The 11157-nt window shown below is 50.4% G+C and overlaps 1 protein-coding gene across 1 annotated transcript in view; it reads left to right on the top strand.

Annotated features, from left to right (window-relative positions):
- Window positions 1-8226: 8226 nt before the first annotated feature.
- Window positions 8227-11157, top strand: part of MLLT1 (MLLT1 super elongation complex subunit) — a 65910-nt gene continuing 62979 nt past the window's right edge. Inside the window, 1 exon segment of the mRNA XM_027585398.2 lies at window positions 8227-8304. Coding sequence (XP_027441199.2) covers window positions 8293-8304 — 12 coding nt within the window. The 5' untranslated portion in view covers window positions 8227-8292.

Raw genomic sequence — 11157 nt, 5'->3', positions numbered from 1 at the left:
TCATGAGGTGGGGAAGCAGCCCTTTCAAGTGGGTGCTCAGTGGGGAAGTGCAGTTTCCAGATGAACCCTCAGTGACAAGAGGACACCAGCCCTACTGAGAGCTGGCTGGGCAAGACCATTCTTGGGGAGAAGGAATGGCCGGTGTGAAACTCCCAGGGTGTGGATGAACTGGCACGACAAAAAGAACTCTCTCTCTCTTTTCTTTTTTAATGTTCAGTTAGCCAACATATAGTACATCATTAGTTTTTGATGTAGTGTTCAATGTTCAGAAAGAACACTCTTGCTGGAACTTAATAAATGAGGGAGAGTGTAGAGTAAGAGATTTGTAATCCGGGGGTCTGGGATAGGTTTAGTATCCATGGACCACTTGACATTCCTTGCTAATGAGGATTGTCTGGGCATGTTATCAAGGCCCCTGGAGTGTGTCACTCCAAAAGGAGTAGAGGCTAGCCCATCTGGCCTGTGGGAGAGATGGAGAAGTTGAAAGGGAAAGGACCGCTCATGTTTATTGAGACTACCATGTGCTATATGCCCATGACACACATAATTGAACCTAATACCCCTCCCACAACCCTTCAGATAGACATGAACATTCTCATTCTATAGAAGTGGCTCAGAGAGGGCAAGCAACTTACCCAGGACCACACAGCCTGGACTCGAACCGGGTCTGTCCTGCCCCCAAAGTTCCTTGTACCACAGTTAGTCAGCAGTAGGATCGAATCTGGGTCACAGGGCCACTGCTTCCTATCCCTTTGAATTTCTTGTTCTGGAAACTGGAGGTTCTTCACCCCTGGCCCCAAGATGGATCGTACTGGGAAGAGGGGGGCAGAGAGGGAGGGAGTTTCTGCAAACTTATAAAATTGCTTGCAAAATGTTGTCTTGGTGTTTTTTTGTGGGGAGGAGAGGAGCTGTACTTCCAAGAGATTCTCTAAGGGGGCATTTGGCACCCTGAAAGTGAAGAACCTCAGTTCAAACCTTCTGGTGGGGAGAAGGGCAGATAGAGAAGCATCTGCCTCTTGTCCCCCCTCCTACCCCACCCATGCTTCTGTCCTTAAATACATAGCAATAATTTGTCCCCACTGCCTATCTCCTGGCCCCTGCTGACCCATCCTCACAGCCTCCTCTTAGCCTCCTGGCTATGGAGGCAACAGGTGGGTAGGAGGTCTGGATACTTGTCTTGTGTAATTGGAACTAGCCATGTGATCTTGGCAAGTCCCAGTCACCATCAGGACTCTTTGTGGCAAAGGATAAAATGTTCAGTTCCAGCTGGCTGAAATGACAAAAGAACAACCAGCACATATACTTTTGAAGTTAAAGATCAAGCTGCAGATATGGCTGGATCCAGGCTTCAAGTGATGTCACCAGGGGCAGTCTCCCTCCATCCGTCTGGTCTACCTCATGGGTGGGAGGCAGCTGTCAGCAGTGCTAGGCTTTACATCCTTCCAGGTTGAAAAGTATATACCAGGGGCACCTGAGTAGATCAGTCGGTTAAGTGGCTGCCTTCGGCCCAGGTCATGATCCCAGAGTCCTGGGATCGAGTCCCATATCAGGCTCCCTGCTCAGCAGGGAGTCTGCCTCTACCCCCCTGCTCATGCTCTCTCTCTCTCTCATGCTCTCTCCCTCTCAAATAAATAAATAAATAAATAAATAAAATCTTTAAAAAAAAAGTATATACCAAGGCTCCAAGCGCACATGCTCAGTGTCATTAGTCAGTAGGGAAATGTAAATCAAAGCCACGAGATACCATTTCATATCTGTGAAGTTGATCATAAGAAAAAAAACAGAAAAATAAATGTAGGAGAGAACGTGGAGAAGTTGGAACCCTTGTACATTGCTGATAGAAATGTAAATTGGTGAAAGCACTGTTGGAAACAGTTTGGCTGTCCCTCAGAAGTTAAGCATAGAATTACCATATGACCTGGCAATTCCGCTCCTAGGGATATACCCAAAAGAATTGAAAATATGTATTCTAACAAATACTTGTACAGAAATGTTCCTAGAAACACCATTGATAAGAGTCAAAACGTGGAAACCATATAAATGTCTATCAGTGGATGAACCGTTAAATGTGGTGTATCCATACAATGGAATATTATTCTGCTATAAAAAGGAGTGAAGCACAGACTCGTGCTACCATGTGGGACGAACCCTGAACACACGATGCTCAGTGAGAGAGCCAGAAACAAAGGGTCACACATAGTATGTGATTTCATTTCTATGAAACATCCAGAACAGGCAAATCCACAGAGACAGAAAGTGGATTCGTGAGTACCAGGGGCTGAGAGGAGGGAATGGGGAGTGACAGCTAATAGGGACGAGTTTCCTTTTCTTATGTCTTGGAACTAGATAGAGGTAGTGGTTACACAACATTGTGAATGTTCTAAATGCCACTGAATTGTACACTTTAATAGGGTTAATGGTTAATTTTATGTTATGTGAATTCCTGCACCACTAAAATTTAATAAAGCTCCCAGAGTCTCTCAGCTGGTCTTAGGTCATGCCCCACCCCACTAAACCAATTCCAGGAGTCAGAGAGATGCAATCCTTTGATTGGCCAGGTTTGGACCTATGCTTCCTTGTGCCAGTGGGGAGCCCCCCTCTAACTGGGGTCTGAGAGGGGTGGGGGATAAGTGGGGGTTGGGAGTTGAAGTCCTCCTTCAAGCCTTGTGCCCTGTCATGAGTTGGCATTCTCCCGGAAGGGCTGCTATTTTAAAATTCATACAAAGGGGACTTACAGGCTCATATTGGCCCTGGGAGGAGTACCAGGATCAGGGATTGTTTCACAGAGAAACGGCAAATGTCCGGTGTGCTGCCCTCTTCTGGGGAAATGCTTTGTTGCACATATTTTTGGTCGGTTCCCAAACCATTCAGGGTTCCCTATTGCCCATGAGATAAGGGGCAAATGCTTCAATGTGCCATTCAAGATCTGCTCTGCGCTGAGGTTAATCTAGGGTGGGACTCCAACTGGCCGCTGGGCTCTGCTCCAGTTTGGTCATATTCAGTCTTGCTATGTATGGTTGTGTGTGCATTTGTGCTAAGCCCTACGCGTGGGTGCAAATAAACTGGACCACTAGGGGGCGATAGAGACCTAACGTAGTAGCAGTTCAGCCCCGGGGCGGGGGCAAGCCAGACTCCCTAAGTTCAAAATGTTACTTTCTAGCTGTGGGAGCTGGGCCACCACTTATAGTCTCTCTGTGTCTCAATTTCATTGCTTGTAACATTGAGATAACGTGTATCATGCATTTTGCCAAGTGCTCAAATTACTATTTACTTTGTCTTTCTTTAAATCTACTCCCTTTGCTCACACTGCTGTTTAAATAGGAAACATTGTGTCACTTTAAGAAGTCATTTGTTATAGATAGAAAACAACCAGAAAACTAGATACAGTAACAACAAAAAGTGTTATTAACTGCAGCTCAGTGATCCTGAACCCAGTCTGCACATTAGAATCCCCAGCTGAATTTAAACGAAAGTGTGTGTGCCTGTGCGTGTGTGTACGTGTATATGTGTATGGGGTTAGGTGTCTCTGTCTTACTCCAGACTAATGAGACCTGAATCTCTGCAGGTGGGATTTTTTTTTAAGGCTCCTGGCACTGGTATTTTTTACAGATTATCAGGAGATTTCAAAGTCCAGGCACCAGATATGATCACCCATCCCAGGCTCTGAATTCTAGGTCTGTTCCCTTGTCATTAAGGTAGATTAGAGAATGACAGGGAAGAGTTTAAAACACATGAGCACCAAGCCAAGACTTTCTTCCTGAAGGAGTTAGAAAGACTGAAGAGAAATGAAAAGGAACCAACCTTCTCTTTCATGATTCATTATTATTTCATTTCATGCAACAACTATTTATTGAGCATCTACTTTGCGGCAGGCACTGTTCTCAGGATACATCAGTGAACAAAACAAAGATCCCAGCCCTCTTGGAGTTTCCATTCCATTTAGGGGAGATAGACAATGGACTTAATAGTAAATATGTGTATATCAGGAAGTGATAAGGGATGCCTGGGTGGCTCAGTCGGTTGGGCATCTGCCTTCAGCTCGGGTCATGATCCCTGGGTTCCTGGGATCGAGTCCCACATCGGGCTTCTTGCTTAGTGGGGAGCCTGCTTCTCCCTCTGCCTGCCACTACCCCTGCTTGTACATGTTCACTCACTCTCTCTCTCTCTCTCCCTCACAAATGAATAAATAAAATCTTTATTTAAAAAAGGGGGTGATAAATGCTGTGGATAAAGGAAAAATTAGAGCAGGGTCACAAGGGTTGGGGAGCTATGGTGCGGGGACAGAATTAGATGGGATGGTCATGGTAGGCCTCATCAAGAAGTTTCCTGGCTTTGCCATATACGCATCATGCAACTTTGGGCTAACTCACGCACCTCTGAGCCTCAGTTTTCTCATCTGTAAAATGGGGCCAACAACACTTACCTCATAGTATTGTGAGGATGAAATGAGATAGTATGAGTTTGCACATAACAGGTGTTGGCTATGAGAAAATGGGGCAGCCCTCTGTTGACCTCCTGAAGGAAGGAATACAGTGGTTCTATTTTAAGCACAGGATGTGTTTTTTAAAATTTTTGCTTTTTATTATAGAAATTTACACACACAGATATAAAGTATAAAGAATAGTTTGAGGAACAGTTTGACATATCCATCACCTAGATTCAACAATGTTTAACATTTGCCATTTTTGCTTCTATTTTGCATCTAATTTTTTATTAATATATTTTGTTTTTTTAAAGATTTATCTATCTATTTATTTATTTGACAGAGAGAGAGAGAGCACACAAGCAGGGGGAGTGACAGGCAGAGGGAGAGGGAGAGGGAGAGGCAGGCTCACCACTGAGCAGGGACCCAGGACCCTGGGATCATGACCTGAGCCAAAGGCAGACGCTTAACCCACTGAGCCACCCAGGCGCCCCTTATTAATGTATTTAGAAGGCAATTAGTACTGGCCGGCATTTACGCAGCCACAATGTATAAGTCCTTCTAAACCAAACCCATGCATCTCTAAAACAGTAAGGACACTTTACTACACAACCATAATCTCATGATCGCAACTAACCAAATACATTTTCAAATATCAGTTGCTATTATCCATGTTCATATTTCCCCAGTTGACACAGCTAGTTTGTTCAAAACCCAAGGTCCAGTGACAGATGCCCACATTGCAGTTCGTTGTGAGGCCACCTCCTGTACCTCCGGGCAGTCACCTTTTCTCTCATTCCCTCCTGTTGACGCAAAGAAGCCAGGCTGTTGAGATTCCACCTTCTAGATTGGTCTGACTGCTTCACATGATGTCATCTCTCATGCTCCTCTGTATTCATGTGTTTCTGCTGTGAACTGGAAGTTAGGACATTAGGGGTGATCAGATGCAGGGTTAAACTTTTGGGCAAGAACTTTCCTTTTGGTGCTGTGTACTTCTCATCACTCCTGGCAGGAGTCCATCATTCTGCTTGTCCCGCTGCTTTGCTGCTAAGAGTGGTCACTGTACCAAGGTGGTGACAGCATGATGTTTCCGTGGCAGAGTTACTTTTTTCCTCTTCGCATTTAGCAGACAATCTGAGGGAAGATCTGTGGCGAACATGAGACTTTCCAGTCCCCTGTAACCTTTCAGGGAATGGTTTTAGCCTCCATAGATGACTCTTGTCCGCAATGGTTGTTTAATTAGTGGTTTGAAAATAGTGATTTTGCTATCATCCTTCCAACATTATCAGCTGGTGTTTTTCTGTGAAAAGGACTTTCCCTCATCAACTGAGCTCTTTCATGCTGTAAAGGCATGGTAAGTCAGGAGTTGATGTAGTTGGCACTTTCGAAAGTGATGAATGAGCTATGCTGTTGTCTTGATATTATTATGGACTCGTGGATATTTATATGTTCACAGTGTCAAGAAATCCATTAATTTTTTAATGTGGTAAAAATATACATAACAAAATTTATGATCATAACCACTTTCAGTGCATAGCTCAGTGGCACGAGGCACACTCACATCGTCGTGCAACCACGCCCACCCTCCATCTCCAGAACTTTCCATCTCTCCTAAACTGAGACTCTGTCCCCAGGAAACACTGACTCCCCACCCACTTCCCTAGCCCTGGCTCCCACCCTCTCCTCTCTGTCTCTGTGAATGGGACTCCTCTAGGGATCTTCTATGAGTGGAATCACATAGGATGTGTCCTTTTGTGTCTGGCTTATTCCACTGAGCATAAGGTCTTCCACATTGTAGCAGGTGTCCTTCCTTTTTAAGGCTAAATATATTCCACTGCATGGATGGATCCCATTTTGTTTGTCCATTCAACTGTTGATGGACACTTGGGTTGTTTTCCCATTATTTTTTCCGATTCTTAAAGGGTTATGCTTGATTTAGTGGGAGCCCTGGGGATATAGTTTTGAAAACCCTCCACAGTTCAGAATCTAACTGAAGGAGAATTTCCCAGATGAGTAAGGGGGAGGTGGCTGAGTTCCTGAAGCTCTTCCTTGCAACAACTGTAGCCTGAAGGTTTTTCACTGCAAGCTTCCTTTAGAGACAAATGGCTAACCCCCCAATTTTTGTCCCTTTACCTGGGGTGGTGGTTCTGAAATTTGAGTAAGTTTCACTATCATCTGCAGGGCTAGTTCAACCATCCCTCTGGGTGCAGGCCACGCATCCAGAGTTTCTGATTCTGTAAATCAAGGGAGACCAGAATTTGCATTTTGAATAAAGTTCCCAGGGGATGCCAAACCTGCTGTTTCGAGGACCACTTAGAGCTACTGATCCACTTACATCCAGTTATAGGATTAAAAAAAAAGTTGTACACACATTAAAGTTGCTGCTTATTTTCTCAGCATGTCCTTCATTTCTTCCCCCCAGCACACCCAGCCCCAAAAGGTACAGTATTACTATGACAGCATTTGGCCTTCTTCAGAGTTTTACATGGAATTATGTTCATTCCAAAGTTAACTGATTTCCTGGTGCTGTTCTTCAGAGCAAAGTAGTGCCCTGATTACCTAAAGAATACTTGGCCGACACTTAAATGTGAAGGGGAGGGCAAGAAAACCCCAAGCAAACCAAAAGCCCTGGTTTATTATAAGAAGAAATTTAAAATAACTGTACAGGGGCGCCTGGGTGGCTTAGTTGGTTAAGTGTCTGCCTTCAGCTCAGGTCATGATCCCAAGGTCCTGGGATGGAGCCCGGAGTCAAGCTCCCTTCTCAGGGAGGAGCCTGCTTCTCCCTCTCCTCCCCACTTGTGCTTCCTGTTGCTCTCTGCCTCTCTCTCAAACAAATACATAAAATCTTTAAAAAATAAAATAACTGTACAAGGGTCCCCAAGTTGCAGGCAGAAGTCCTATTGTCCGAGAGACAAGTGGCTTGCAAGATCCTAAAAAAGATGGAACGATATGTCTCTATCTCATCTAAACGAAGTTTAGAAATTGTGAAATTACATGATCATGGGTAAATTAAGAAACGGTTTTAGAGGGATTAGCATGATAAATTTCACGGATAAAATGAGACTTTCTTGATCATTTTAATGGAGAAGATTTCAAATGTGTCTCATTCCAGTTAATATGAACTAGCATTACAAGGTACTGAGTGTTCCCATTTCACAGATGCGCAAACTGAGACTCAGGGGGAGAGGTGAGTCGACCAGGCTTTCCCTGATGCAGATCCAGCTCCGGAAAATTAATTTCCAGTTCCAGAGCCCAGAGCCCATTCCATGACACGGTAGCAACACGTGGCCAGGAAACAAAAGTGTTCCTAGGGCTCCCTCCCCAGAGCTCGAACCGCCACCTCAGCCGGACCAGGTTAGGCTCAGGCCGGGGGAAGCTCCGGCCACGAGGCAGCGCCCCCTGCGGGCCGCAGTGCGCAGGCGCGGCACGCCCGTCCCGCCCCCGCCCCCCTCCACGTGCGGCGCACACCTCGCGCTCCCCTCTGCTGGGCTCGCCTCGCGCCTCCCTCCCTCCCTCCCACCGCCCCTCCGGTTCGGGCTTCCCATTGGCTGGGGGCTTCGTCCCTCCGACCGCAGCCCGGCAGGCCCCCGCCAGGCAGGAAGTCCCGCCCCAGGAGCGGCCGTCCGCGCCGCAGATTAGCCCAGGCGGCTGTCAGTCGGGGCGGCAGGCCAGAGTCGGCGGCGGGGGCCCGCGGTCGGTGCGCGACCCGGACTGGCGGTGGTTTCCGGTTCCGCGGGGCTGGCGGGCGGGCGGGCAGCCGGGAGCGGCGGCGGCGGCGGCGCCTGACAGACAATGAGGGCGGCGGGGCGGCGCTGAGCGGCGGCGGCGGCGAGCGACGCGGGGCCCGGGGGCGGGGCGGGGCGCCAGCCATGGACAATCAGGTGAGGAGCGGCCGCGCCGCCCCAGCGCAGCCCGCCGCCCGCCCGGTCCCCTCCCTCCCTCCCACGACCCGCCCGCCGGGCCCTCCTGGGTCCCGGCCTCCCCGCCCACGCTCAGCTCCCGCCCGCCCCGCTTTGTGCTCGCCCGCCGCTCCCCCGGCCTTTATGTGGGGCGGGGGCGCCCCTCCCCCATCCGCGACCCCGGCCCGGCCGGAGCGCCTCGGACTTCTCCGGGGACCCCCGCCTGGCCCGGCGCAGAGCCCCCTGAGACACCTCCCGGAGCCGCAGCCCGGCCCGGACCCCCCGGGATGCCGCTTGTGATCCCAGTCCAGCCCAGCACCCTCTGGGACGCTCCTCGGGCCCCTGAACCAGCCTAGAGCCCCCACAGCTGGCCTGGAAACCCCTGCGATGCCCTTTGGGACCCCAGTGCGGCCCAGAACCCCTTGGACCCCAGCCCACTCCAGAGTCCCCGCAGGCACCCCGGGGAACTCTGGCCCCGTCCAGAGAGTCCCACAGCTGCCCCTGTGGGGGGTGAAGGGACCCCTCAGATTTGTCAGATCTGGGCTGTACCACCCTTCTTTGGCTCTAGGGCCTGTCGCCTCCTCTCTCCGGACCCTTGGCCCAGAGTCCCCTCAAACTAAGTGAGCCCGCAGCCTGTTGCTGCTTTTTCCTTAAACCGGTTGCTGGGGTTTGAGTCCCCCCCACCCCCAGCCTCCCCACCCCCAGCCCCCCCAGAATCCCTGGGACCTTGGTGCAGCCTCCCGCTTCCTCAAACCTAGGCCCACCCTAAGCCTTCTTCTCCCTCCTTCTCTTCCAGGACCGAGCCTTCTCTCACCCTTGATCTTGCCACTGTCTTAGCCTAGGTGACCATTTCCCCTTGAACTCTGGCTGGGGCCTGGGTTTTTCCCACAAGGACCCAGGCCTGAGTTGAGCTCACCCCCTCATCCCCACTTTGGACTTGGGCTTGCTTCCTCAGACACTTTTGACCTCCCCGCCCCTTGCTTCCTCAGCTCCCTCTGGTTTCAGGCCCTGGTCAGTCCCTTGGCCCCTGGTGCCTGAAGGGCTCTCTAACCTTCAGACCTTTCACACCAGGCCCAGGGGCATTTTATGCTCTGACCTGGAGCCCCTAAGCCCTTCAGACACCAGATACCTCACTTCCCTCAGCTTGGGTCCTCTTTGCCCCTGCAGCCCTGACTTACACTTCCCCACACTCTCCCCCAGTCCAGATCTCAGTCTGCCTCTTTCACCCTCAGCTGGCTTCCCTTTGCAGACCTGCAGCCCCCCCCCCCCCGCCCCCTCCCGAACCTCTCTCCTTGCATTCAGGGTCTCCCGCTTCCTCCCAACATCCCACAGCCTGACGTTTTGGCTTTCAGCCACTGTCCTCTCCCCCCAGCACACCCCATATCCCTGCCTTCCCCAGCATCTTAGGGCCTTGCTCCAAACTCAGGGTGGTTCCCCAACCTCCATAAACTCTCCCCATGGCCCCTTTCCCTCCGTCCGGAAACCCGGAGTCAAACTCTGTCAGCTTAAGTAAACCTGAGGCCTTTCAGGCCCTGGGCCCGCTTTCACCAGCTCTGCACGGTCTCCTCTTCAATACCCATGCCCCTTCCTCTCTCAAGCCTAGGACTGTTGTAGTCCCCAGCATGGGGTCATTTATTTCTTCATCCTTGCCCACTGCCCCTGGCTTCCAGGGGCGCGAGGCCAGGAAAGGCGGTGGTGTGGGGCTATGGGGGTGGCAGCTGAAATCTGCAGTGAGGGCAGGTTGGGGCCTCCCTGGCTGCTGGCGCCACTGAGGCGGCTCTGTCTGGTAAGGCACTGTGTGGCTGTGAGGTCTCAGGGGCGCGTGGGCAGGAGACCTCCTGTCTTGCCCATCCCGGTCACCTGTGGTGGTACAGGATCATTGTGGCCTCTCTCTTGAGAGGTGGGGTAGAGTTTATAGCTGTTCAGTGATGGATTTCTGTAGCGTGGTGTGAGTTCACTTCTCTTGAAGGGACAGAGCTTGTTGCTTCCAGCCTGCACTGAGTTAAAAAACAAAAGAGAATATACCTTCAGTGTCTACCCTCAGTGAAGCCCCCCTCCGTGGGAAAGTCTTGTTGGGTACCACGCAGGCATAGGATGTGGCTCCCACCTGTCACCCCACCTGCTAGTCCCCCAGGGAGGTATCTTCAGCCCAAATGTGTCCATTCCCCTGTGATTTGCCAGGACCTGGCCGTGTGGGTTGTTGTCATTTATGTAAGTGGAATGGTGGGGATAGGTGGCATTCTTGGCCGTGACAGAAGGAGAGGACAGTCCTGCTTGAGTGGACTGGTGATCACACTTGGGCTGGGAGAGTGAGATCTCCACTGCCTGGTGTGCGGCCGCTAGCACCTGTGACTGTTTACATTCAGATGCACCAGAGCGAAAAAGGCAGTTTCTCAGTGGCCCTAGCCCCAGTTTAAGTGCCCATTAACCACCACTACTGAGCTGCTGGCCACCTGAATGGGCAGCTCAGAGAGACAACAGTTCCATCATGGCAGAAAGTTCCATGGGGCAGTGCTAGTCTAGATCCTTACAGAAGTATTCGCAAGTGAAACTGACCCCAAAGGAAAGTATGTGGCATTCCATAGTCTGAATCTCTATTCCTGGCTGCATCTCTGCCAATCTGGGAGAGGCCAGGAGCTCTGTCCCTTTCTCACAGAGATGGCAGTCCCTGGGAAGACAGGAGAGAATGGTGTCCTTTACCCAAGTGAGGGAGTTGGCTACGAGTGTGCAGGAATGACTTTGGTGCGTGGAAAACGCTTTTAATTCACTAGAATCTCGGCTTTCTCTTTCTCCCTTGAGTTGCCCCAAACCTGTACATGGCTCAGCCTGATGGGA

The sequence above is a fragment of the Zalophus californianus genome, chromosome 1 (genome assembly GCF_009762305.2).
Source record: "Zalophus californianus isolate mZalCal1 chromosome 1, mZalCal1.pri.v2, whole genome shotgun sequence".
Classification (NCBI taxonomy): Eukaryota; Metazoa; Chordata; class Mammalia; order Carnivora; family Otariidae; genus Zalophus; species Zalophus californianus.
This window is presented reverse-complemented; position numbering and strand designations above follow the sequence as displayed.